This window comes from Macaca nemestrina, chromosome 15 (genome assembly GCF_043159975.1).
Source record: "Macaca nemestrina isolate mMacNem1 chromosome 15, mMacNem.hap1, whole genome shotgun sequence".
Lineage (NCBI taxonomy): Eukaryota > Metazoa > Chordata > Mammalia > Primates > Cercopithecidae > Macaca > Macaca nemestrina.
The window spans coordinates 102,701,007-102,728,616 of NC_092139.1; the positions used below are offsets into that span (position 1 = coordinate 102,701,007).

General features: G+C 48.3%; 2 protein-coding genes across 3 annotated transcripts; both read left to right on the top strand.

Moving 5' to 3' along the window:
* The first annotated feature begins 1,380 nt into the window (after positions 1-1,380).
* LOC105493980 (intestine specific homeobox) lies at positions 1,381-27,610 on the top strand. Of its 2 annotated transcripts, XM_011762028.3 has the most exons (5): positions 1,381-1,743; positions 2,022-2,594; positions 20,958-21,109; positions 22,840-22,956; positions 23,892-27,610. In XM_011762028.3, the coding sequence occupies exons 2-5, from the start codon at positions 2,366-2,368 to the stop codon at positions 24,129-24,131; spliced, it is 738 nt and encodes a 245-aa protein (XP_011760330.1). In that variant the 5' UTR covers positions 1,381-1,743; positions 2,022-2,365; the 3' UTR covers positions 24,132-27,610. The 2 variants fall into 2 exon arrangements, with proteins under 2 accessions (XP_011760330.1, XP_011760328.1); XM_011762026.3 differs by having other exon boundaries at positions 1,381-2,594.
* LOC105493979 (GSK-3-binding protein FRAT2) lies at positions 15,910-18,111 on the top strand. Its single transcript, XM_011762025.3, has one exon. It carries the CDS (start codon positions 16,022-16,024, stop codon positions 16,721-16,723), a length of 702 nt encoding a protein of 233 aa, XP_011760327.2. The 5' UTR covers positions 15,910-16,021; the 3' UTR covers positions 16,724-18,111.

A 27,610-nucleotide genomic window follows, 5' to 3' on the forward strand; every position in this document is an offset into this window, starting at 1 on the left:
GACTCTGGCCTCTTCGCTGCAAACTAGTTCATTTTTCTCCTGGCACAGGAAAATTCTCCTGTCCAGCCCTAGGAGAGGGATAGGTCTAAGCAGGGTCATGTGACACCCTCTGGCCACAGAATGTGAGCAGAAGGTCTATCAACCCCTTCTACTTCTGATTCATCAAAATTTCTCCTTTGAACAGAAAACCAAATACTGCATGTTCTCACTTATAGGTGGGAGTTGAACAATGTGAACACAAGAACACAGGGAGGGGAACAACACACACTGGGGCCGGTCAGGGGGTTGGGGGCAAGGGGAGGGACAGCATTAGGACAAATACCTAATGCATGTAGGACTTAAACCTAGATGATGGGGTGATAGGTGCAGCAATGCACCAAGGCACGTGTATACCTATGTAACAAATTTGCACATTCTGCGCATGTATCCCAGAACTTAAAGTAAAATTTAAAAAAATAATAATTTCTTCTTTCCTATCTCCCTTTCCCCAGAAAACTTGGAGCCAATGATTGGAGAATGGTGGCATCACTGTTTGAAAGGAATCTGGGTCCCTAAATGACTACATTAGAATGTGATGTGGGTGAGATAGTATACGTTCCCCAGACGATAGGGTTTACTTGTTACTGCAGCACAGCCTAGTCCACCCTAACTAAATCAGACAGCCTGACACCTCCAAGGAGCACAGCTCCTAAAATGGGGCATCTTTACCTGTTCCTTCTCTCGGGGTGAGTCCCTCCCTCTCCTGACTCACTCTTCTCAGGGGGTAGAGACCAGCTTTCCCTACCCCCAACCTCCCACCCCTGCCCTCTATGAAAGATATGTATTCTAACATCCAAATTCACATTCACAGTCTCTTCCAGGGTATCCATCCCTCTTGTGAAAATTGTTTCCTCGTGGCCAGCAAGGCATCATGGAGCTCCCCAGGGGAGGGCTGTGATCAGGCCCTGCCATCATATTTTCTGCACCATCTTGTTCCTCGACCTCAGTTTCCCTACATCAGAAAGCCCCGGAATGCTTTTCCTGATCTGATATTTGCAAGCCGTGGAAAGCACATCTGAGAGCAAATGAATGCCTGAGGCTGACAGGCAGCAGACTGCACCCCAGCCCAGCCTCCCCCACACACGACCATAGGCTCTCCTGGCTGAGTAAACATGTTTTATTGGGCCTGGGTACACTTCCTGGCCATTCTGCTCCCACCTTCCCTTCCCCTGCTCTGGCCAGTTCCCCAGCACAGCCCCTCCCTGGGGCCGCCAATACCTGTCCTTCAGATCCCCACTGCCTCCTGCCACTTTCCTACCCTGACACCTGCATCCCCAGCCTTAAGAGGCGTGGAGAGTTTCTTCTCTTATCAGCCTGTTTTACTACCCCCTCCTCCTTGGTTACACAGTAATTTGGAGCAAAATTCCTGGTAAGGACAGATCAACAACTGTCAGCTCCCAGTCGGAGAGAAAGGGCCCCTTCAGTTCTGTCTCAGGAGACTGGGAGAAGCAGCAGAAAGGACGCCACAAGGAAGAGAGAGGTACCCTGGGTCAGGTGCCTGTGGAGAGAGGGCTTCACATGTGAAGTGAGGTCAGGAAAAATAGAATAGAACAAAGCCAGGGCCAGCCCAGAGACACCTGAGAAGAATCAGACTCACAGCTCAGCCCAGCCCTGGCACAGAGAAGAGACAGGCCTGGCAGCACCCAGGGACCCCCTTTCCTCAGCCTCCACCTGCAGGACAGCAGGAGCACTGATGCACTGAAGGTATGTTCTGGAGTCTGGACGCAGCAGAACTGAAGGAAGTAAAGATGGGTGTCTGGGAAGACGGCTCAAGCTGCAGTAAAGCCCAGGACTGAATTGGCCGCCTGAGGCCAAGGGTGGCACTCCAGCCTCCCAGAGGCCGGCTAGAGCCACAGGAAAGGGCCAGAAGCCAGAGAAAGGGCAAAGGTGGACACCCTGCCTCCATACCTCCTCTGGAGACTGACCTCCTCTTTCCTGTGCCTTATTGTTTCTCCCTCTTCTCTTTGTTCGCCACTGGGCAGTGACCTCAGGGATCCTGGTCTAAGCTGGTGACTGTGTAGGCAATGCATCCGAGAAGACCCTTCTCTGGAAGGTTGAACCCCAATTCAGCCATGGTGACTCCTTTGACATCAAAGTGGTAAGGGCTGTGAGCTGTAGGCACAGGATACCCCTCCTTCCAGCTCTTCTGTTGTCACCTGCCCATGGAAGTCTCTGCAGACGCGAAATCCTGCTTGGATCATCTAACTGGAGACTCTCTGTTCTTCACCTCCACGCGCCCTCTTGACCCCAGGAGGTTCAGGGGAGGAAGTACGCCAGTCTCCACTGGCACCCTCCTTGGCCTACAGAGTCACCCCTGAGCCCCTCAATGTGTGCTGAGGTGGGCCCTGCTCTCTGCAGGGATATGGAGAGAAACAGCTTGGGGTGCTCTGAGGCCCCGAAGAAGCTGGGCCTGTCGTTCTCCATCGAGGCGATCCTAAAGAGGCCTGCCAGGAGAAATGACGTGGACAGACCAGAAGGGCCAGGCGGAGAGGGCCCCGGAGAAGCTGTAGCCTCAGGCTCTGGGCTAGAAAAGCCTCCACAGGACCAGCCCCAGGGTAAGTGTCTCCTGATCATTTCTTTCTGTTTCCTGGTCTCCAAGACCCAGCTGGGCTCAGGCAGAGAAAACGCTTTTCCGTCCATATCAACTGGATAGAGGACTCTAAAATTCAGAGCAAGACCTGGCTCTGGGCTGGTTTCCTGATACACCTTTCAATCTAACCCAAAACTGTGGTTTTTCAGCTGCAGACACCAAAGCTCAGTTAGTTGCAGAATGCAAGAACCTAGGGCTTGTTACTGTAACCAGGCCCCAGCTAACAATGCTAGTTACCATTTATTCAGCATTGACAATGTCATAGGCATTCTCTTTTAATTTCAGTAGAAAAGCACGATTATCATAACTGGACAGATAAGAAAACTCATCTGTGAAAGAGAAGAGGAGGATAATGTCCCCAAGTTACGTAGCTGGTAAACAGAAGCCCCGCTATCAGGACCCGGCTCTGACTCCCCCAAATCCCTGCTGGGTCCAGCACAATCTCCTCCTCATAAGCCGAGTTCAGTCTGCAAAACTTCCAGGGGCTGAAGCTTTGCCCAGGGGCTGGAGCTTTGGCTTGGGAAAAGTCCACCCTAATCACCTTCCCCAAGCCAGTGGCCATCTCAAGGCCTGTCCCCAGATAACAGTGACCAGGTAGATCAAGAGCCGGCTTGAGGAAAGGAGGAAAGCCGCACTGGGGCATTGAGGTGGACGCACACACCTGCTAAGAGTTAGGAACCCAGGGTGTGAGCCTTGGCTCTGCTGTGGCCTGCTGTGTGACCTCAGGAAAGTCCCTGTCCACTGCAGCCTCAGGTTTATTCTCGGCAAAACACTTGGGTGAGGGAATAAGAAATGGTGAAGCTGGTGATGTCTCAAGGGCCTTCTGAGTCTGACAGTCACCGAGCCTGGAATATCTCACATGAGGTTCTCAGTTCTCTCCCCCTTTCCCCACTTTTAATCCAAGAAAATGCTGGAAAGGAAGCTCAGGGAGCCCTTAATGTCATTACCTGCCATAAATAGAGCTCCACATCCCCCCGACCAAGCAAGTCTCCCATGGAGAGAGCTGATGAGGGATCGCACTCAGCTGCAGGGTTGAGGAAGACCAGGAGGGTTGTGTGTCCGCAGGCAGGAGGCTGCTGTGTTTCCCCGTGGCTGAGTTTTCCAAAGGGAAAGGGTCCCTAGCTTAATTTTTGGAAGTTCATTAATATCTTCCAGTCCATTAAAGATTCATAGACACATTTCCAGTTGGGGTCCTGAGTCTCTCCTGCTGCAGTTGTACAAATCTGTGATCACCCTGTGTCGTGAGAGAGAGGTCTCGCCTTTCCTACCAGAGCAGCTTCCCTTCCCCTAGCCCGATGACGGCAGGCTTCAGAAAGGAAGCCACTCTTTCTAGGCCTCCACGGAAGATTCTGGCATGTTCCGTGTCAGCTATCCATCTGGTCCCAGAACAGATCCCAGTAAGTGCCGACCAGACTAGCGGTGGTGACATCAGATGGTGTTTTATGACTTCCACAGCACCTTTGTGGCCATTTTCCCACCTCATTGTCACACTTGGGAGCCCATCTTACAGATGATGAAACCAAGAAGAGAAGATAAATCCCCCACAAAAACCATATGAGTAATGAACACTAGAATTGAACCCTGGTGGCCTGAGACCATCTACTCTAGATTATCCCTGAACATAGTTTAAATCCATCCATCTCCCACTATGCTGAAATTCAGCATTTCTGAAAGCTTGGAGAGGGTCCCACTGGCAGCTCTCAAGATGACCTTGGTGGGTATATAGATAAAGATGATCTAGCTCAATAGTCCTGTAATTACTTCTACACTAACCTTGTATTTATGGTGAAAGACACTGCTAGCCATGTATGGTCATGATATAAGGTATTATTTTAAAATACATTTATCATTTGAGTCAAACAAAAAGGTCTATTTGGGAAAATGCTAAACAAATAATACAGATGGGATCCGAACATGCCAGAAACTATACAAAAGAAATGCAGAAATTGCAAATGAGCTGGAGTCTGTGAAACACACTGGGTGAGGAGGGCAGGGATTCAGGAAACCTGCCCTCTAAGCCCAGATCTGGCCCCAGTGCACAAGAGGACCTCAGGCCAGTCACTGCCCTCTCTAGCCTCAATCTCCCCACCTGTAACATGAAAGGGCAGGGCTAGAATATTCATAAGGTCTCTCCCAGCTCTGACATGCCATGACCAATTTCACAGCAAATTAGTTGCTGAAAAACCTTGGAGGATTCCCTTGTGGTGATTTTCCACCGTACAATCTTTCTCCCCATGGAAGGGATGGTCATGATCCCAGGCAGGGCAGGAGCAGAGAGGCTGGAAGGCCTCTCCCTACGCTCACAGGAGCCCTCATGCCCAGCCCGGTGCTTATTGCTGCTGGCTGATGCTTCTCTACTTCCCTGTTTTATGTGCCTCCTCTTGTGCAGGACCCCTCAGCAGAGAACAACAGGACCAGAAATAGCAACGCCCTCTCCTTCCCCAAGAATAATGGTAGAGGAATAAGTTCCTCTTTGTCTCCACTTAACGTTTAAAAGGCTTCCTAGACTGGCTCACAGACAACCTTTGCCATCTCACCTAGGGAGCTATTAAAATGCAACCTGTCAGGCCCAGCACCCAAGACTCTGACTCTAAGTCAAAAGGCCCAGGAATCTGCATTCTAACAAACTCTCCCAAATGATTCTGATGTTGGTGGCCCAAGGAAGTGGTCCTTTGAGGAAGCTGAGACTCAAAAAGGTAAAGTGGTTTGTTCCAAGCTACAGAGCCAGTACATGCGAGAGATGGGATCAGGCTAGTTATCTGGGCTCCAAGGCTAGTGTAGTGCTCTACTGTCCTCATTTCTCATGGCAGGGACAAAGGTCCCCCCTGACATCTTCCCACTCCTGCAGGGACCTTCATGATCTATAGGTTGGACCCTCCCAGGTCTTAAAAGTCAATGGGAAAATCCAAGAGGGCCTCTCTATCTGAAAAGATTCCACACCGAGCCTCCTGCTCTCTCTCCTCCAAGGAGAGGGAAGCCCTCCAAAACCCAGGACCCTCCAAAGTTAAGGGAGACCCATTCAGGAGGAAGCCTCTTTATACTGAAAGCTCAGACCCTGGGAAGAGAGAGAGAGAGACCATCTTTGCACCTCTACCACTGATAATCCTCTGTGGGGAAATCATAGGCCCCGGGGGAAAGGTGATGGAAAATTGACAAGGAAGAGAGACCACCCCAGTGGGTAAACCAGTATGGACTGCCTGGCCTCTGGGGAACCCAGGGATCTTCCCTTGCCTGCTCACCAGCTATTCATTCAGTGAATAACCACTGAATGCTTACTCTGGGCCAGGCTGGGGGCTGGGGAAGGTGAAGGTGGATAAAACAAGATGCAGTGACTACTCACCTGGAGGGGGATGGAAGTCCCTGGCAGTGCCACCCTGGGACAGTGCTGACTTCTGCCCACCTTGTCTGGTGGAGCTGGCTAGGGGCATGGTAGAATTCTTGGCATTTGAGAAGCATCCTGTGGCAAGGGATGGCAACACTTTCTGCAAAGGAACAGATGGTAATTTTAAGCTTTGATGGTCAGATGGTCTCTATCACAATTATGCAACTCTTCCGTCACAGCTGAAACTCATCTGTAGACAATGTGTAAATAAATGGGTAGGCTTATTTCCAATAAAACTTTATATACAAAAACAGGGGTCGGTCGGGCCAGATTTGGCCGTCATGCTGCAGTTCATCAAGGGCCTGCCCCTGACACATTAGTGTGGCACTCAAAGTCCTTCCCGGACTGGCCTTGTTCATCCCAGGCTCACCTCCCATCACACCCTCCCCGGCCCTGTCTACCCTCGAGGTGCAGGCAACTCCTCTTCAAATTCCAAACCTTTCTTGCCCTTGAAATGCTTTGGTGTCTTTGCCATTTAGAAGCCACTGCTCCTCCTGCCACCTCTTCCTCTTCTTTCCCCTCTTCCTCCCTGTCTGTATTAATTTTCTAAGGCTGATGTAACAAATTACCACAACCCGAGTGACTTAAAACACAGAAATATATTCTCTTACCATTCAGAAAGCCAGAAGTCTGAAATTCAGGTGTTGGCAGAGATAGCTCCTTCTGGAGGCTCCAAGGGAAAATCTGATCCATGCCTCTCTCGTAGTTTCCGGGGGTTCCAGCAACCCTTATCCTTCTTTGACTTGTAGACGCATCACTCCACTTTGCCTCCATCTTCTCACAGCCTTGCCGTGTGTGTGTGTGTGTGTGTGTGTATGTGTGTGTGAGAGAGAGAGAGAGATGTCCCTTTCTCTCATAAGGACACCTGTCATTGGATTTAGGGCCCACCTAAATCTGCGATGATCTTATGCCCGGAGCCTTAATTATATCTACAAAGACTCTATTTACAAAAAAAAAAAAAAAATTAGCAATTCCCAGGGTTTAGGACTTAGACATATCCTTTTGGGGGTCACTATTCTACCCATTCTGCCCATTACACTTTCCATCACTTCTTTGTCCCCTCATATTCCTCTTTCTCCTTTCCCTTCCCTGTCCCTCACCACTTTCTCCCCTCGTCCTCCTTCTCCTCTCCCTCTTTTCCCTAGCCCTCCTCCTCCCCTGAACTACCTGAAATCAAAGACAGCTGCTCTGCTATGGGAACTGGGAGAGGCAGCCCTGGTTTGAGGCTGTGACTAAGGCCTGTGTGTATCTCATCACCTGGTGATTAACAGCTCTGGCTCTTACCCAGGTAGATCCAAGAGCTCCCATCAGAGCAGACAAGAACAGGGCAAAAGGACGTGGAGTTAAAAATGGGCACTTCCCCGAGAGAAGTGTGCTTTGGTCTTGCTCCAATGGATTCCATCTCTCAGTTCCTGACACCAGAGCTATGGGGACCTTCCTACAGGGATACCGGGAGACTGGCTCTAGAATTGAGAACCTGGCTCAGTCTCAAGCCCTGAGGGGGCACAAGAAAGTGCAAGGCATGGCCCCTACCTGCAAAAAAGAGCGCTGTATTAGTGTGGGGTCTCCCAAAAAAGCAGACCCTAAGGAAAGGATCTGAGCACAAGTAGTTGATATGGGACACGCAAGGAAGTAGTGAAATAATACAAGGAAGGGGAGGCAATGAATAAAGGGTATGTCATTAAGCCAGTGGCCCCTATGGGTAATTGAAGCTCAAATCCTTTGGGAAATGGAGCAAACATACTCCCCAGAATTATCCAAGGATTTGATCCCTAAAGACAAACGCTGCCAGTAAGAAGCAGATATGGAGCACAGAAAGGCCTGGGTGATACAAGCCAGCCATTGACAACATCAACTATAATTATAAGGCCCAGAATGTCAGAGCTAGGAGAAATCCAAATAGGCAGAGGAGGAGACTTAAAAGATTGGCTATAATTTAAGTTTGATTTATCCATTGTATTGTTTATCCAGACACGCAACAAATAGCCACTGAATATCTACTCAGTGCGAGGCATACCTATTGCACAACAAATCATCCCAAAACTTAGTGGCTTAAAATAATAAATATTTATTATCTCACTCAGTTTTGTGGATCAGGAATTTGGGAGTAACTTAACTGGGTGGTTCTGGCTCAGGGTCCCTCATAAGATTGCAGTAAAGATGTTATTTGCGGTTGCAGTCGTCTGGAGGCTGAACTGGAATAAAAGATTTATGTCCACAGTGGTTCACTCACATGGCTGGTGAGTTGGTAACAGCCACTGGTGGGAGGACCCAGTTCTTCCCTATATAGGAACCTCCACATGCTGTTTGAGTGTCCTCACAAAATGGCAGATAGCCTTTCTCAAAGTAAACAATCCTAGAGGGACAGCCAAGTGGAAGCAGCTTCCTTTTAGGACTCAGCCTGAGAAATCACATCGCATCACTTTCACTGCATTTCATTCATTAGAAATGAGTCACCAAGTTGGGAGAATTTGAAAGAAGTGTCCATGAAGTTGCAAACCCCTCTGACAGCCACTACAGTACTGAACTGGGCACTGGAGATGGTGTAGAGCATCACAAAACCTTTTTGGCTGGTTTTGTGGAAGATGATTTTTCCATGGACAGTGGGTGGGGGAATGGTTTCAGGATGATTCCAGCACATAACATTTATTATGCACTTTATTTCTATTATTATTACATACTCACCATAATGTAGAATCAATGGGAGCCCTGAGTTTATTTTTCCTATGAGAATCTAATGCTGCCACTGATCTGACAGCAGGTGAGACAAATAACCACCAAATAATCACAAATGAAAGTACAATTACAATTGTGACAAGTGCTGGGGAGATGGTGACATGGTACTCCAAGGGACTATTCCACGGGAGGTTGGTCTGTCAGGGAGGTCAGAAAATGCTTCCCAGAGAAGTTATGGTTGGTCTGTAATCTGAAGACTGAGTAGGGTGGAAGGGAGGGCATTCCACATGGAGGGAGCCCCAAGGGCAAGAGCCTATTAATAGATGATGCCCAAGGATACAATTTGAGGTCTAGGAGCCAGAAAGGAGCCAACCCACGCGGCCTTGTAGGCTACAGTAGAGATTTTTATTTTTGCTTTGTATTCCTCAGGGAATGAAGAATCATTTTCAGATTTTAGGCAAAAACGTGTACAATGATCAGTATTAATGAGAGCTATTTGGTTACAATTGACAAAAATTATCTTAGGTTAGCTAAAATGGAGAGGGACACGTATTGCCTTGGAGGAAATTAAGAAATCAGTTTCCAGACTAAGCCACGTGAAGGGCAGAATGATAAGTAACCTTCAGCTGTGATGGGATCCAGACCCAATAATGTCATCAAGTCTCTGCAGCTGTTTCTCTCTGCATGCGAGCTCACCTCTTTCTTGCTGCTAATTGGCATTCTCCTAATAGCTTCCAATAGTTCCAAGAGTTAGATCAGTCTCCAGTGATGTCCTCAAGCCCTCTAAAATCCCACGTTCAAAAGCCCCAGAGGAGGGACACCCATTGGCCGAGCTTGAGTGAGATGTCCACCTCCAAACCAGTCAACTGAGACCAGAGGGTGTGGCTGGAGGAGCTGTGTGTGCTTGGGCCTTGTCTGGAGTCTTCATCTTGCTCTTCTCCTTCTTCTACTTCACTGTTCCATGCAGGGATGATGGTTCCCTATTTCAGGACCCTTGGAACCCTTTGTACATCATTTTAGATTCCATATATGGAACCTTCAAGTTTCTTTATCAATGGTGTGTTGCTAAAGAGGTTTCCTCCCCACTCCTTGTAAGGAGGCAGTTGTTAATAATTTGTTGGCCAGAAATGTCTCTTCCTCCTGTTTGAAAGCCCTGTGGCTTTGTGTATCTCTAATCTGGGCACTCGGCACATTTGCCACCTTGGTCGGCCTTCTGTAGGTATTTAAGCAAGAGAACAATTAAATTCCTCCTCAGTTCTTGGCAAGAAGGGTAACTAAATATGGATTTCCCCCATTGAACAGGAATAAGTTCTAGGACACTTCCTGTGTCACACCTTGAAACATCTCCTGACTGCACAGCTTGTGTTGTCTGATTATTCCCCTGCATCAACACAGTATAGATTGGAGAGGAAGTGGAGAGGGTCTGAAACATAAACACACACGTGTACACACACACATGCACACATGCAACACATGCACACATGCACACAACTTCCCAGCAAGGAAGAGGGTTAGAACTGTTGAAATATTATAGCACATGAAATCAACCCATTGCTACCCTGTCCCAATAATCTGTGCCCATGCTTCATGTTTTAGTCTCACCAGACCTAAGCGCATTGTCATTAGTCACATTGTCATAGCACAAATATGATATACAAACCTAACAAAGTGCTTTAGAACACAGAATAGGAGATAATGAACCCTGCATAACACCATCAGAGACAGCCCTTCAGAGAAGAAGTGGCTTTTGAGATGGAGTCAGGCAGAGAAAGGGACAGGACATTCCAGGAAGAGGAAAGCCTGTGAAGCAGCACCCAAGAGGTATAAAAAGGAATAATCCTTGAGAAACAACAAAATCGAGTGGCTGGAGTCTAAAATCATGGAGCACAGTCACAAGAGATGAAAGAAGTAAGGCAGATGGAAGGTCAAGTGTGTCAAGCCAAGAACTTTGGCCTTTATGTATGTACATCCGCATTTTTTAAGCCTTAGATTTTAAAATGTTTTGGGAACTTCAGGCTTTCATTGAGATGCATGACCAGAGCCGCCTTGGATGAAGTGAAGATGGAGTAGGCCCCACATACACTACAATAAAGGAGCTCTACTGCTGTTTGTTTTGTAGGGTTTCCTTATAATTTCATTTAAACAAAGGGTACAGCTGCTTTAAAATAAAAAAGGAAGAAAGAAAAAAATTTTTAAATACATAAGTAAAAAGTATGGGTGAGTGTGTGTGTGGGTGAGTGTGTGTGTGGGTGGGTGTGTGGTGGGGGGAGTACATATGCTAAAATTCATACATGCAAAATATTATGAAAGTGAGACCACAGGTGTGAAAGATGCAAGCCTCACACTGCCTAGAGAGTACTAAGCCAGTCACCCCTGGGAGTGGCACTCCCTTTCTGGTGAGTTTCGCAAGGGTCTCCTCCTAATTGTTCCAGTGATTTCTTTATTCTCATCTCTTTCCACCTTGCTGTTTTATTTCGTTATTTATTTACACAAGAAGTTCCTGTGTATTACAGAAAAATAGAAAATACAGATTAAAAGGTAAAAGAAATGTAACTATAATTCTACCATCTCACCATCCAGTAATAATCACTACAGATATTTTGACTGATTGACTCATAGAGACTCATAGAAAAAAAGATTTTACAAATATGGAAGCTAGTTTGTTATAAGCTGAAATTTCACACTCTTAAATTTAAAAAAAAAAAAAAACTATTGTGTTTAGGAGATTCACAACAGACCTTGGAAAGAAATATTTGATTTATTTGAGCTTTGACGGATGAGTAGGAGTTCACTAGGCAAAGGAGGAGGACAAGGCATTCCAGACTCAGGGAGCACAGAACAAGGGCCTGGAAAATAAAAGTGCATAGCTGATTTGGGGAATGTGGAAATGGTCAGGTGGGACTAAAATTATGGAAATGACAATTGAGGGAAAGCAGATGATGCTAGAAAGATGGAATAGGAAAGGCCTTCAATGCCATGCTAAGAAGCTTGCCTTGTTCCCTTTGGGCACAGGGAGCCAAAGAAAGTCTGTGGCCTGACTAGGGAAATGAGGCCAGCACAGGTCAGCCATGGGGAGACTCCTGCCCTGCACCCCACCTTCGTGTGTCAGGAGGTGTCCCCTATAGGAGGGCAGCAAAGAGGGCCCTGGGTGTCCTCCATGGTGAACCCACTGTTTTCAGAAGACAAGGATGAGGCCCGTTTCCAGAGACTGCCCAGCGGCAACGTCCCCGGGGCCTTTAGCTGCACAACCAGGACCAATTAGCAGACCCCAGAGAAGAAGCAATCAGGGGAGGGTGCTGAGCACGGAGAAACATCAGTTTATAATTAGGTGGCCTACTCACCTGTGTAAATTTTGTATTTCTTATGATCGATGTGCTAAACAGCTCAGGTTTAATTAAGTTCTGCTGAATTAAATTAATAGGTCATTCTCTTCGAAGACCTATTAAAGTGTAAGTCACAGCTTGTACTATTAACAATGGGGAGAGGAGCAACTTGAAAAGGGTGGCAGTTCCCTCCTGCCTCCACCCCCTCCACTGTTGTCCCCATGTGCCCACTCCCCAGGTAGGCTGGGCTGTGACCACCTGCTTCTCGGCTTCTCTGCCCAGAACCTGGTAGGGAGATGCTGGGCTGGATGGGAACCGAAGGATTTTCTCACTCCTGATCCAGTGCTCCTTCCAGGATGATCCATGCTGCCTCAGAAGTGTCCCCTCTTAGCAGGGACCCAGAACACCCTGGTTTCTCCTGGTGATTGAGAATCCTATCCTATGCATGGGCCAGGGCCATCAATGAGCTTGTATTTTCCAGCCTCTTGCCTAACGAGTTTCCAAAATTCTACACGCTGAACTGCATTCTACCTTCTCTGTTCCATATTATGCTGTTCTGCCTTCTCCCACCTTATTCCCTTATTTGTAACCCTCTGTGATCTGTAACCCAAGCATCAGCCTTCCTGGTGCCCTCACAGTCTCCTCTTTTCCTGCAGGAAAGTTGAAGTGCTGACCTTCATCATTCCTGAGCTGCCCCCTTGGACACTGCTCTTTACACTCCCACACTGCTTTGTGGGCCATAATTAGGGGACTCTGCTCTGACTCATCGCCCAGAGCTCCTGGGCACCATCCCCTCCCCTGGTCATCCTCCTTCTCCCCAGGCACCAGCGGAGATGTGAGTGTGGGGCAGTTCTCTCTTCCTCTCGCCTTCCCTATACTTCCGGTTTCCCCAAAGCCATCAAAGCTGACACTATACTTTCTTTCCTAGTATACCTGTCAGATACTTTCTTTCTTTCCTGCTGCCTCCATCCCCCTCCACTGTTGTCCCCACATGCCCACTCCCCAGGTAGGCCGGGCTGTGACCACCTGCTTCTTGGCTTCTCTGCCCAGAACCTGGTAGGGAGATGCTGGGCTGGATGGGAACCCAAGGGTTTTCTCACTCCTGATCCAGTTCTCCTTCCAGGTGGGAGATTTCAGTGATCTTTCCTAATTGTTTCAGTGATTTCTTTATTCTCATCTCTTTCCACCCTGCTGTTTTATTTGATTGTTTATTTACACAAGAAATTCCTGTATATTACAGAAAAATAGAAAATACAGATAAAAAGGTAAAAGAAATGTAACTAGCATTCTACTATGTGGCAGTTAGAGGAACTTGCAATGCAGGGAGAAACTTAAAATTAGACCCAGAATATGACTTTTCCAAAAATCCAGTGGGAAACCCTCTAAGGTAGCACTGTGCAACGGAACTTTCTGTGATGATAACAATGTCCTATATCTGCACTGTCCAATATCGTAGCCACTAGCCACATGTGGCTATCGAGCGATGGAGGGTATGACTAAGAAACTGAATTTTTGTACTCTATTTAAGTTAAATAGTCACATATAGCTAGGGGCTATCATATTGGAGAGTGCGGTTCAAAGGAGTTAAACCCTTCACAAGGCACAGCCTCAGATCCTAACCTCATTTCCCTGACTCCAGGTTGAAGTTTATTTGTCTCTCCCAAAACTGTTCTTGGCCTTCTGGTTGGGTCTTTCCAGTCATACTTCCTCACCAGTATGAATTTTAGGCACCCCTCCTTACTCCGAGAGAGGCCACTAAAACTGTGAGACACAGGGACAACATCATCATCACCATAATCATCACCTCTCAAAGACAAACATTTATCCTGAGAATGTGTAGTTCAAAGCTGATGAGAAAACATATTTTTCTCACCAGCCTATGACTTGGCAGGCAGCCCCTCCTCCATGAAGTCAGCAGTGAGGCTGTTTTGCAGAGCAGAGTTTAGATCCTTTCCTTCTTCACCCCACCTCTAAATTACCTTCTTCCAGTACTCTTGGGAACAGGAAAAAAAGCCATCATGTCTTAAAAGCTGCTCCTTTAGTTACACAAATGGAAGCTTTGAAATATTTATTTTATTATGGATTCTATTCTTAGCCATCAATCCTTGTTCACCTGCGTTTCTTTCTGGGGTAAATGGAGGAGATGGCTTATTTTCATTACGACCCGTCTTCTGTTTCTACTCCTGTGTTCTCCACGTTGTTTCATGTTCTGTATTCTGGTTCCACATCCCACATTCTCTCTCACACTTCTATAGTCCCAGGAAGACCTCAATTCCCTACTGTCCTTGACACCTCAGTTTTCCAGGTCAACCTGGAATCTTCCCTTTTGTAATTTTTTTTTTTTTTTTTGCAGCTTCCTGCAGAACTGTACCATATCATTTACTATCATCTAATATGCTGACTGACTGAGTGAATGAATGAAGGAGTAAATCCAATACTGTCAGGCATGGCTTGTTCATTTTGTACACCTGCAGACAGGCCCTCAGTGCCTATTAGCTGCTGGTTACAGAGACAACATTCACTGAGCTCTTGGAATGAATTAACACCTGCCATTTCTCTCTACATCAATTCTGACTGCTTTCAGCTGTATCCCTTAAACACAACACCAGCTCTAAACATGGAATAAATATCTTTTTAAAGAACCACGAAGTTAAAAAGGCAGTGTGGACTTGGGGAGGGAAAGGGGTCGAGAGGGAGAGGCAGAGATGAGGCTCTCCTATAAAGGTGGGTCACAGGCCAATAGCTTACTCTAGTGGGGAGTAATGTTCAAAGCCTCACTGCCTGCGACTCCCAAGAAGCTTCCAAGAATCCACAAAAGTGAGCAAAAGTACTTTGAAAGGATAAAAATGGATTAACAACAAAAGTGAAGGGTGGTAGAAAGGATTGAGAACAAAAGCAAACCTGAAATCCCATTTCTACAACTGAGGCAACCGGGCCTGGTGGCTTCCCAGAGAGAAATCTCACTGGCCCTGTCCCTTTCACCAAGTAAACGGGTCCTGCAGGCAAGCCTGAGGCAAGGACTTTTGAGCCATTCATCCTCCATCCCAGAGAAGGAGGATTATAAATATCAGGGTGGATTTTGCCTTAGTGACCTGATCATTCAATGTCTCTCTCCCCCTCCATTCTACTGATGGGGAGACTGAGGCCCAGAGAATGAATCTAGAATGTGGCACAAGTTGCATAGTGGAACCAGGAACAGAGCTCGGATTTTCTGATGTCCAGCTCACTGGGTTTTCTACTATCCAATGACAGCAGGATCAATCATAAGCACCAAGAAAGAAAACAAGTTAGTTGATTTTTTCAGGTGTTAAACCCTCAGAAGTGAAATCTATTTTTCACTGAGTGTCTACTCCAATTCTTAGTGTGTGATGACTTTACCACTCTTATTTGGGGTAAAAAACAAGTGGGCTGGGTGGGAGTCCAGGGACCTCAGCTGGAGCTCAGACTCCCACCCCTCCTTTGTAGCAGCTTCGGCTCACATCAGCCATCCTTTCTGATGTGTGACATCTGACATAGTACAGAGTTTCAGACAAATCCTGTGGAAGTCTTTTCTGTCCAACAGGACTGAGAGCAGAGCCTGAATTCTACTTTTATCCATTCAAGGCACATATTTGTTGAGCTCTCACGGGGAGCCAGTTCCTCAGCTGGTCTCAGATACAGTCAGATACAGTCCCTACTCAGATACAGTCCCTGCCCTCCAGGGGCTCACAGCCTAGAGATGGATGACAGAAGACACATGAGGCTTCCTTCCCCGGGAGGCTTAGCGTTCTCTGAGCATGAGTATGAGTGACCCTGGGACAGGAAGTACCTAGGTTCTCAATTAATTCCTGAGAGCGACTTTTCTTATAAGGAATGAGGGGGCTCCCGCGGCGGCAGTCGCGCGGCTAGAGTTCCTGGCGGGCTCCGGCTTCCGCGTCCGCCCCTGCCCCGGCTTCTCCCGCAGCCCCGCGCCCGCGGGCAACCAAGCCCCCAGCGACGCCCGCACAGCTCCGGGTGTCAGGACTGGGGGCCATGCCGTGCCAGAGGGAGGAGGAAGAGGAAGCCGGCGAGGAGGCGGAGGGGGAGGAAGAGGAGGAGGACAGCTTCCTCCTGCTGCAGCAGTCGGTGACGCTGGGCAGCTCGGGCGAGGTGGACCGGCTGGTGGCCCAGATCGGCGAGACGCTGCAGCTGGACGCGGCGCAGGACAGCCCGGCCTCGCCGTGCGCGCCCCCGGGGGCGCCGCTGCGGGCCCCGGGGTCCCTGGCTGCGGCGGTGCCGGCGGACAAGGCCCGGCCCCCGGCGGTACCGCTGCTCCTGCCGCCTGCATCGGCTGAAACGGTGGGCCCGGCGCCCCCTGGGGCCCTGCGCTGCGCCCTGGGGGACCGCGGCCGCGTGCGGGGACGCGCCGCTCCCTACTGCGTGGCCGAGCTCGCCGCAGGCCCCAGCGCGCTGCCGGGGCCGTGCCGGCGAGGATGGCTCAGGGACGCGGTCACCTCCCGCCGCCTGCAGCAGCGACGATGGACCCAAGCCGGGGCACGCTCCGGCGACGACGACCCGCATCGGCTCCTGCAGCAGCTGGTGCTCTCGGGAAACCTCATCAAGGAAGCCGTGCGGAGGCTCCAACGAGCCGTCGCCGCGGTTGCAGCCACGGGCCCCGCAAGCGCCCCTGGGCCCGGGGGAGGCTGCAGCGGACCCGACCCCATTGCCCTGCAGCCCTCAGGCTCCTTGCTCTGACCCAGGCCTCCTGGAGGAGAAAGTGGAGGCCGTTGCCTAGACCCAACAGCGTCCAGTTCCTACTATGAGCTGAAACCGACGTCGCCAGCCTGGGAGCGACCACTTTGGCTGCGGGGAGGCGCGTGGGGAGAGATCTCAAGCCGCGAGAAGTTACCAGCTGCGGCGAGGCCGTCGGAGAAAACTTAAGCGTGGAGAAATGCGTGCGCCAGGGTGCGTCCGTGGGGCATGAGAATTTCCCGGGCCATCCAAGCCCAAGGACCTGGGATAAACTGGGAGAACCATGGCAGCTACTTGCATCGACTTGTACCTCACTTAGCCCTTGGGGGCGTCGTGAGCTTGGATTGTTTAAAGAGGGCTCAGGGGCAGGAATCGTGATGGCTTTATAACAATACTTGAAAACTAACGACACGCATACATTTTCTTGTTATTTTCCTGTGGAGGAACTTAGTGAAAGTGGTGCTACAATTGCTGTGCAAAGAAATTCCAGAGTGGAGAAGAATGTAAAAGTTTGGTGGTGGGTGGGTTGGCATTGCCCCTTTCTCCCACCGATTCCGTGGCTGGTGAACGTGGGAGATGTGAACTCCAGTTAAGGGACTGGAGGGAGGTGAAGAATTTTGCAGGTGGGAGAGTTGGATTTGAATGTGGACTTGTGAATGACTTGACCTTGCCACCTGTGGTCAAAGTCACGGTTTGCTGTGGGCTTCCTGGGAGACCTTACTCACTCGGAGTCTTCTTTCTCTTGCTCCAGGAAGAGCCCTGTCGGTGCTTTACCACCACTTGGAGTCTCCCGAGGACACAAACAGGCAGAGAGGGACGTGTAGGGAGTTCTTTCCTGTTTTCTGTGCTTTCCTCGCCGGCTTCCAGGACTCCCGGTAGGCCACTCACGGCCATGCCAGGAACTGTCTCAGAAACAGTCATAAACAATCTCTTGAGTCTCTCTCCTGTCCTCCCAGCTGAGCTTTCTTATTCCACCCTTTCTGGTGTCTATAGGAATGCATGAGAGACCCTGGACGTTTTTCTGCTCTCTTCTGGCCCTCCATGGAGCCATGGGCCTCGGCCTTGGCGGTTCCTCACCCGCACTATTTATTTCCTCCTCCCGTGCCAGCCCTTCTTTTGTGTCTGAAACCAGTTTTAAAATGTGACTCTCCTAGAGGAGAAGCCGCTGGCTGTACCCTTGTGAAACTTGACGGCGCTTTTGTAAGGTGCCACCCCCAGACTTTAAGGTAGCTAAACCAATTTTTAAAAGATTCAATGGCTTGTTCATCCTCCAGATGTAGCTGTTGATGTACACTTCGCAACGGAGTGTCTGAAATTGTGGTGGTCCTGATTTATAGGATTTCATAATTAAAATGTCTGCTGAATTAAAAAAAAAAAAAGGAATGAGGAAAAAGTCAGGAGAGGCAAGGTGTCAGCTAGAATGGTACGAATTCCCCTGGGTCCCAAAAATGAAGGTGATCTGGGGAGACGGTTTGTGCCTTTTCTACAATCCCTAAAATCACATCACAGGGACAATCTGTAGTCCAATTAAGACAAGGATTTTAATTCTGTCCTCAGAAGTCCATGGTCAGGTAAACAAACCCACTGCCACCTGGTTTGGTCCTTCCTCCAGCGTCGTCTGTCACCTGGCTCCAACCAGGAGCTACAGGCAATGCTGGCTGAGTCTCCCATTCTGCCGATGGGGCAATCTTCCTTACTCTCCATTGTGTGGCCAGGTTCAAGGACCACTTTTCTGTCCTCATTGTAATTGGTCTGTTTGCAGCATGGATCCAGCTGACTGTGCCTTCTTTCTTGAAACAGTCCTCACTTTCCTCCTCCTTCAGAGGCCTCCCTTCTTGGTCTTTTTGTTGCCTTCCCCATTGCTGAACCTCTACATGGTGAAGGCACCACAGACTTGCTCCCAGGCCCTCTCCTTTTCCCCACCTACACTTTCTGCCTGTGTGATACCCATTCCCATGACTACAAAGGCCAAACAGATGCTGACAATTCCCTAATTTGAACCTCCATCCTCAGTTCCACTTTGAGCTCCAAACTTATCAATGCATCTTCCTATTCCATAGCTTCCTATGGCTAGCCAATAGATATCACACACTTAACATGTCCAAAATGAACACCCAATTTCCCCATAATACAAACACATGAACACACACACACGAACACACACACATCTTTTGCTCGAGCCAAAACCAAACTGTTGTCCCTGATTTATCTCAGCCAAAAGATAATCCACCAACCTCACCTGACAGCCTCTCTCCAAAATATATCCCATAATTAGCTCTATACCTCCCTGCAAACAACTTCAGCAGCATGACAAGAGAGATGGTAGTTGATGGATCTCATCCTACGTCTCACATCCACCACCGCTGAACCACTAGAGGGATTTGATTCTCTTTCCTAGTCGTGTAACAAAAATTTTCCAGGGATTGATTCCAAAAGGTCCAGTTCAGCTTCCCACACTTGAACCAATCCAGTTCCCACTACAACTACTTGGTTGGTGTATGTGAAGAATAGTTTCCAAAAGGAGGGTAGGGCAGGTCCCAGAAAAGAGGCATTTCTGGGCAGATAAATCCCAACAGGTGTCCACTTCCCTCTGTTAGCTCAGTGACCACCATGTATTCTAGGTCATGAGCAAGCCTATCTGTACCCCCTATCTCACCATATGATGAGTGCTTCCAATCAAGGACCAAGCCTTCAGCTTTTCTACACTTCACTGCCTACTGTTGTGCCTGGCACAAAGAAGTATGTGCTTAACAAAAAAGGTGGATGAATGAATGACAAAGCTAGCAAGTAGAATGAAGATATTGCCAGTAAGGAAGATCACCCAGGGTTAGAAAGATTAGGACATAATTTTTGGAGATTGTAAGAATGAATGCAGGTGCTAAAGAATCAGCAGACATTAGAATTGCAGATGAGAGAGAAGAGGTGATCCCAGACAGAGGGGATTGCCTTAGAAAAAACAAAGTGATAAGCACACACATGATGTGTTATGGATATGGTAAGCAGCCCAACTTGAATGAAGCAAGGTATGTGAGTCGACAAAGTACTGGAGGCAGGAATGGCTTCATGGGCATGTGTGTGACCAATGCAGATGCTCAGGACCCTGTGCTTAGAAGGAGGCCCTGAGAGTGGGATTGAATGCATATTGTCACCATCTTGAAATCTTAATAACTGCACATTTGAATATCTGATTAGTGAAATCCAGTGGAACAGTGGTGAATGCACCAGAAGCGATCAATGCCTTCTCATAACCTCCCAGCTTCTCTAGGACGGGCTCTTGGTCAACTGTTTCTCTGCTCCTACCCAGCAACTGCTGTTCCCTCCATCTTGGTGGGGAAGGGGACTGGGCAGGGGTTCACGGAGGGTTGAGGTCAAGCACTGAGTTGCAGAGTGGAACCAAGTTTCTTCATGGGGTATCCATGACTGCAAGTCTTAGGGTGGGTCTCCAGGTCCCTGTGAGGTCTATTCTCACCCTGTGAGTATCCTTGTGCTCTCTGAGGGATGCATGACATGAAATAGCAAATAAAAACCCACTATGACAGTTTAAGAGACGATGGAAAAAATAAAAAGCTATTCTTTGGCTTTTTGAGCAATAGGCCTCACATTTTCATCTTGCACTGGGCCCCACAAATGATGCAGCCAGCCCTGAATAAAATGGAAGCTGGACGGGTGGGCTGGAGACAGACCGTCAACAGCTTTGACTGCTACCGAGCTCAGCCTTTACTTTGCAGACCAAGACTGACACACTTTTTCTATGAAGAACCAGGTGGTAATTACTTTAGTCTTTGCAGGCCACATGGTCTCTGTTGCAATGATTCAACTATGCTGTTATAGTGCAAAAACTGTCAGAGACAATATGTAAACCAAAGGGAGAAGCTGTGTTCTAATAAAACTTTATTTAAAGACAGACAGTGGGCCAGGTTTGGCCTGGTGGCCATAGTTGGCCATCTCCTGCTGTAGACAAAAGAGAGTCATTGAAGGCAACTGAGTAGCAGAAAGGCACAATCAGAGAAGATTTTCTAGAAGGTTAACTTGGCCTCACTGTCCATGGTGGGTGAGGGTCGGTGTAGAGGCAGAGGATTTTAGGAAAGAGAATACTGTGAAGCTCCAAGCTTGAGGAGCCAGAGGCCAAGGCTCGGGAGCAGCAGTGGGGTGGAAGGGTAGGACAAGGCAACACAAAAACCTCGCCTAGGTGCTGACATCAAGGCCACTGACCCAACTTGGACCCTCTCCCATGCAGAAGGGAGGAAGAGCAAGCGGAGGGTTCGAACCACCTTCACCACCGAGCAGCTGCATGAGTTGGAGAAGATCTTCCACTTTACCCACTACCCAGACGTTCACATCCGCAGCCAGCTGGCAGCCAGGATCAACCTCCCAGAAGCTCGGGTGCAGGTACAGCCATCCCTTCCTCAGCCCCCAGCCTCCATGCCCTTGGGACCATGTGTGAGACACAATATATCCTGGGCCCTTTGGGGTTGCCCCATCTAAAAGTTTCTGTCGGCTTTATCCTATGAGTACAGTCATTTTGGCCAAATACTATTTTCTGTGAAATGAGGTCACTCTAGTTCCAAAATGGTTTCTCTCCTCTGGGAATGGAAAGGGAGTGAAGTGGCATCAGTGATCACCACGGATCTCTGCTCCATACCCTTCCTCCCCACTTGGCGACACTTCCAAAATGTCGTTCACCATGAAGCCTCATTCACAAAATAGGTCTTAGCCATCTAGACCGGGGGTCAACAACCTTTCTGCAAAGAGCCAGATGGTAATGACGTTAGGCTTTGCAGGGTATATTGTCAGTGTCAGAGCAACTGTTCAAACAGGCCAAGGTAGCACAAAAACAGCCTCAGAAAATATGTAAACACACTTTATTTATGAACATGAAATTTGAATATTGTGTAATTTGCCCGTGTCATAAAATATTACCCTTCTTTTTTTCTTCTAGCCATTTAAAAATGTGAAAACTATTCTTAGTTCATGAGCCATTCAAAAACAGGTGGAAGTACAGATTTAGCCTGTAGGCTGCAGTTTGTCAACCCCTGATCTAGAACACATGGGGATTCCTTTGGAGGCAGTGTAGCAAAGTGGAAAAAGTCTTGAATTCATGGTCTTAGTTGGAGACCTGGTTCAAGCACCAACAGGCTAATCTCTCATCTGTGATCTCTTCACCCCAGTTATGTATTGCTTCCTAGCAGGGTTAGAAATACAGTAGCCCATTGTCACTCACGAGAGGTATTTCCTGCCCTCTTCACATGCACCCAGCTTTGCAAGTGCCACTCTAGCACGTGACATTCCACCAGATCCGACTGTGGCACCATTAGCATTCTCTCTAAAATAGTTTTGTAAGTCGCACTCCTTTTTTTCTTTCCACAAATGCGATGGACTCATTCTAATTCAAAATCAGGCCAACATTTGGTTCTTTATTCTATCCTTCTGGCTGAGGACCACTCCTGTCTTAGACTTCTCTCCTTTTTCTTCCCATCTAGAATCAGGCACTGGCTAAATGGGAAGCCCCTGTATCAGCCACGAAGCCCAGAATTCAACACCTGCCTGTGCAGAATTACCAAAGATAAATGGCCACAAGTCAGGGACCATCAGCACCTGCTCAGGAATGCAGGGAGCTGCCAATGTTCAGCCTGCCAAGGGGCCCCAGGGGTTGAAAACGGGTGGCCCACTGGTGACCCACACATGATTTCCATTTGGTCTGCACAGTAGTTTAAAACTCAGAAGCTTTCACATAAAAATCAAGATTCCACTTTGGAGACTGCATGAACCTGCAACACCGGACCTGCAACAACCTCACATTTCCACGTGGTGACTGTTGACAGGAGCTGAGAAGCTGCCCCGTTTTGGCTCTATTCACCACAGACCCCAACACTCCCAGTTGTGCAGCACCAGCTGCTTCATTCATGCATGGCCCCCTGGCCCTGTAGGCATTGAAGGTGGAAACCCTGGTTCCCTCTCAGAAAGCTGACCTCCAGATCCAAAGACATCCTGGATGCCACAGAGCTTTACAAACTGTAAAGTGAAGTCCCTTGGAAGGCATAGTTATTATGAATTTGGGGGAGGTGGTATTAGATGGAGGAAAACTCTTGCTTATCCCCTTCCTGTCTCCCTAATTACAGATCTGGTTCCAGAATCAGCGAGCCAAGTGGCGGAAGCAGGAGAAGATTGGCAGCCTGGGGGCTCCACAGCAGCTGAGTGAAGCCAGCGTGGCCCTGCCCACAAATCTGGATGTGGCTGTAAGTGGCTGAGGACTCAAGGAAGGGTGGAGGGAGCCATTGTCTGGGAATATCCCAGTCAGACCCAGATGTGAAGAAGCACCTCGGGGGCTCTGTCTACAGGAAGAGGTGCAAGGAAAAATCTTTTAGAAACAGCATGGGTCAAGGAGAAATCTGGAAGACTGTGAGGCCTGGGACAAGTGGCTGCCTCTCTGTCCTCATGTCCTCCTCCCTTAGTGATCATCATGGTGCCTGTCCTTCCCGTGCAAAAATTCTCAGTTTACAAAACAGGATCACAGAGGGAAGTGCAGTACACAGACGTTGGAGTCAGAGTGCCTGAGTTCGAATCCCAGCTCTGAATTGCCTGAGGTGTGGCTTGGAAGAGTCACCTAATCCCTCAGAGAGTGTAATCAAGTTTTTTGATGAGGATGAAATAACCGAGACATAGAGGATGCTTAGCACCTAGGAAGTGCTCCCTAAGTATTTAGGGAGCCATCCATGGAGACAGCACATATTTTCGAGTCGGCACCAGGTGCTAAACACTGGGGATAGAGCAATAAACAAAATAGACACTACTTCTCCGCCCTAGAGTTAAAGGTTTTTACATACCCACGGCAATGCCTGGGATTTTTCATTTATTCATTCTTTGCAAATGCAGAAGCTGGGCCCTGAGAGGCAAAGTGACTTTTCCATGTCAAACAATTGTAAGTACCAGGATTCAAGCCAGGTTTTAAATCCCCAGACCATGCACTTCTCCCCACCTACAGTAACCAACCGCCCAGGTTTGCATGGGTCCACACACGACTTTCAGAGCTAAACCCAGAAGGTCCTAAGCAAACCAGAACAAGTGGATCACATTACCCACCCTTAGCTGCCCAAGCCAGGGAGGAAAAGGCTGAGAAGCTGCAGAGACAGCTGAGGACTCACTTCTCTCTCCTGACCTCTCCTTGTGACAGGGGCCCATGTGGACATCCACTGCTCTGCACAGGCTGGCTCCTCCCACAAGCTGTTGTCCATCGGCTCAAGATCAGCTGGCCTCTGCCTGGTTTCCTGCCTGGATCACCCTCCTCCCAGGGCACCCATGGGACACACAGCCTGTCCCAAGTCCTCCCATCCATCAAACTTGCATCCCTGTGTTATGCATCCTTCCACCTCCACACCCCAAATGGGGCAGCATCTGTGCTACTTCAACATAGAGATTAGACATCCTCTCCCAAATGAGCCATTTTCCTATCTAGGTGAAGGCAGGTAGCAGATGTGCCCTGGGCCTCTGGGGGAATCGATCTCACAATCCAAAAATGGTCCACAGCCCAGGAAGCTACCCTGAACATGCCAGTTGGAAGGCTGCACCAGACTCGAAAGCAAAGTAAACAATAAAGGACAGCTTTCGTCTGTCCTGGCTAAAGCTGCTCTCCTGGTTCAGAAGACAGGCTGGATGAGATCTCAGGCTGAGCTCCGAAATAGGGAGGTAATCCTCCAAAAGCACCTGTGCTTCCTCTAACTTGCTGTGTGACCTCCAGCCGGGCACTCACCCTCTCTGGACCTCATCTGTAAGAGGAGCCAGCTGGATAAGATGATTGCTGAAGACCCTTCCATGGTGGGCACCGAGGCACAGAGGAGGCCAAGGAGAGGTTGTTCATGCATGTGTTCATCCATGACACAGGAGTACCTACTGAGGACTCCATAAACAGAACAGGATGTAGAGATAAACAATTTGGGTTCTGTCCACGGTTGTCAAAGGGTGGTTCTGGCCCACCTCTGAAAGCAGAATACTTGCTCAACAACCTTATTGTTAGCCCAAATCTAACACATTCTTTATGACTGTGAGCATCTCAGAGGGAGAGAAAAATGCAGAAAGTTTTTAAAATTCTGAACAGGATTTAGTGTCTTTAGTTATCTCGTTGGATGGGGAAGGGATGTTGTCATTTCTGGCACAGATGAAAAGTAGAACGGTAAGCTCTTTTCATTTAGTTTATCTTTCTAGGATATATGAAAAGGGACCAGCTGGAAGACCAGCCTCACTCTGTCCTCGAAAGTCTAAGCTTTCATTCAACTCCCTATTTCCATGCAAAGACCCTGGGCAAACCACATGTTCTGTCTGAGCCTCAGTTTTCCTATCTGTAAAATGAAGGTAGCCTGGCCTGCCTCAAAGAGCATTCAGGAGGCTCCGAGAGGACATGAGTGTACTTTGCAAAGTGAGGGCGAGGCCCAGTGTGGAGTGATATCGTTATTCCAAGATTCCACTGCAAAAGTGGCTGCTTTGGATCCCAGCCCAGGATGAGTAGTTCCTGCTCTCAGGGAGGTCATCCGCTGAGTGTCCCTTCTGCAAAGGTGTCTCTGATTCTTGTCCTTGCAGATGAAGGACAGGGCCCTGCTCCCTTAAGCTGGGAAGCCTGGAATGACCTCTTGCACAAGCCTAAAGTAAACTCCAGGAATCTTCCCCAAATCCCAGATCCTCTGCAATCTACCTGCACCCCTGACCCACCCAGGAGTTGGACCGGGAGTTGGGAAGCCCAGGTCTTAGTCCTACACTCCTTCTAATTTGCTGTGTAACCTTACCATTAATCTCTCTGGGCCTCAGTTTTCTCATCTGTTTTGGAGGTAGCAAGGCTAGCTCTGCCTTCAGGCATGCAATATGCCAGAACTACAGACAACAGCCCACAGGATGCAAAAGTGCTTTGCCATCTTAAAAGTGCCAGATCACCCAGAGCCTATGAATGTGGATATCAACACCAGGTCTCTAGCACCGCTGGATGAAAGGAGGCGGCTAGAGGCTGAGGGAGGAAAGAGCAGTTAACAAACAAAGGCAGTAGCTCATCACTTGGGTAGCAGGTACCCATTTTACGATCCTAAACCTAAATGTGCAAAATAAAATTTCTATCATTTTGCTATAACTGGATTTACTTTCTATGTTGTTTTGCAGGAAATGTATTCTGGTAACTTCTAGCCTCTGTTCCCCTTCTTCCCACAGGGGTCTTTGCTAGGCTGAGGGGGAGGGTTAGAGAAGTGTTTATGCAAATGCCACCTCTAGCCTCCCAGAGGGTATGTTTGCTTCTCAGCTTTCTCAGTCTCCTGCTAGTGTCTTATCTAGCCTGGTCTTGGGCATGAACCCTCTGCCCTAAGGACTCACCACCCCATTCAACTGCCTTTTGGGGGTTCACTCCACATCCTCCGCTGTAGCCTTTCACCATAGTTGTGAATCCTCGCTGGCTTCCTCTCTCTTTCGTGAGCAAGAGGAAAAGCTGACAACTCTCCCACACACTTCTAGGGTCATGGGAGCCCTGGGCCAGGCAGCAGGTCTCACTCATTCTAGACCTCCCACAGCCATTTCTCTTGCCCTGGTGATAGGCAGGTCATGGATGAGATTTGCAGATCTCCAAACTTGTAAGAAGAGTGGAAAAGATGCAGGTCCTCTCTTCTCTGGGGTCCCACTCCCCCTTCTCAGCAACATACTCTTCTTCCCCAGGCTCCTTTTGAAACAGGATTTTCCCAGCCATAGAGATTCAGATGACCAGATGTCTCAGCTTCACTATTGAGGTAAACATTGATTTTGTGAGGCCATTTCTTTCCCCCTAGGAATTTTCTCCCCAATAACTATTTTTATTCCCTTTACCTTATGTGTGTGGGATAAAGGAATCACTTTAGAACTCTTGCCAGCTGTGTGACCTTGGGCAAGTGGCATGTCCCCTCTCTGTACCTGTTCCCTGGATAACAACAATTTCTTGCCTCTTAGTATTTCTGTGACAATTAAATGAGTTAATACATTTTGGCACATGGTGGGCACTCAAGCCATATTAAGAAAAACTCATTTTCCCAAATACACCTTCTACCTCTTTCTACTTCTGAGCTTGAACATCCATTCTGATCTCAGGCTCTATTCCGGGAGTTCTTAAACCAGTCTCCAGGAAGTCAAGGAGCTCCCAAGAGACTATGCAAAATTGTGTGTATCTGTGTGTTTATCTTTTCTAAGGAAAGGGTTCATTGCTTTCATCAGTTTTTCAAAGAGCTCTGGGGCTTAAAAACAATAATAATAAAGAATCCCTGTCAGACGTATCTGAGTCAGATCTTGACAGCTTCATATTCTAGCTATGAGGACTACAGACTTGAGAGAAGATCAAGGATAACTATTTTAGAAAGGTAAAATAAAAAAATATTGCTATGGTTTGAATGTGCCCCCCAAAAAGTGTGTGTCAGAAACTTAATCACCATTGTAACAGTGTTAAGAGATAGAACTTTTAAGAGGTGATTAGGCCATGAGGCTCTGTCCTTGTGAATGGATTAATGTTGTTATTACCAGAATGTGTTCTTCATAAAAGGATAAGTTCAGTCTCTCTCTCTCTCTCTCTCCACCCCCCAACCCCTGGCACCTTCTCTCCCCTTCTCTCCTCCACTCCCCCACCTTTTTCCTTCCACCATGGGATGACATGCCTTGACAGCAAGAAGGCCCTCACCAGATGCCAGTCCATTGTTCTTGGACTTCCCAGCCTTCAGAACCATGAGCCAATAAATTTCTGTTCATATATTAATTACCCAGGCTGTGGTATGCTATAATAGCAGCACAAAATGAACTAAGGTCAATAGAAAATGAACAAATACCCAAGTTTTATTCAGCTTATTAATTAATGAGAGAACTACTAAGATGTTATAACCAGCTCAACATATTGGATCCTGTGGG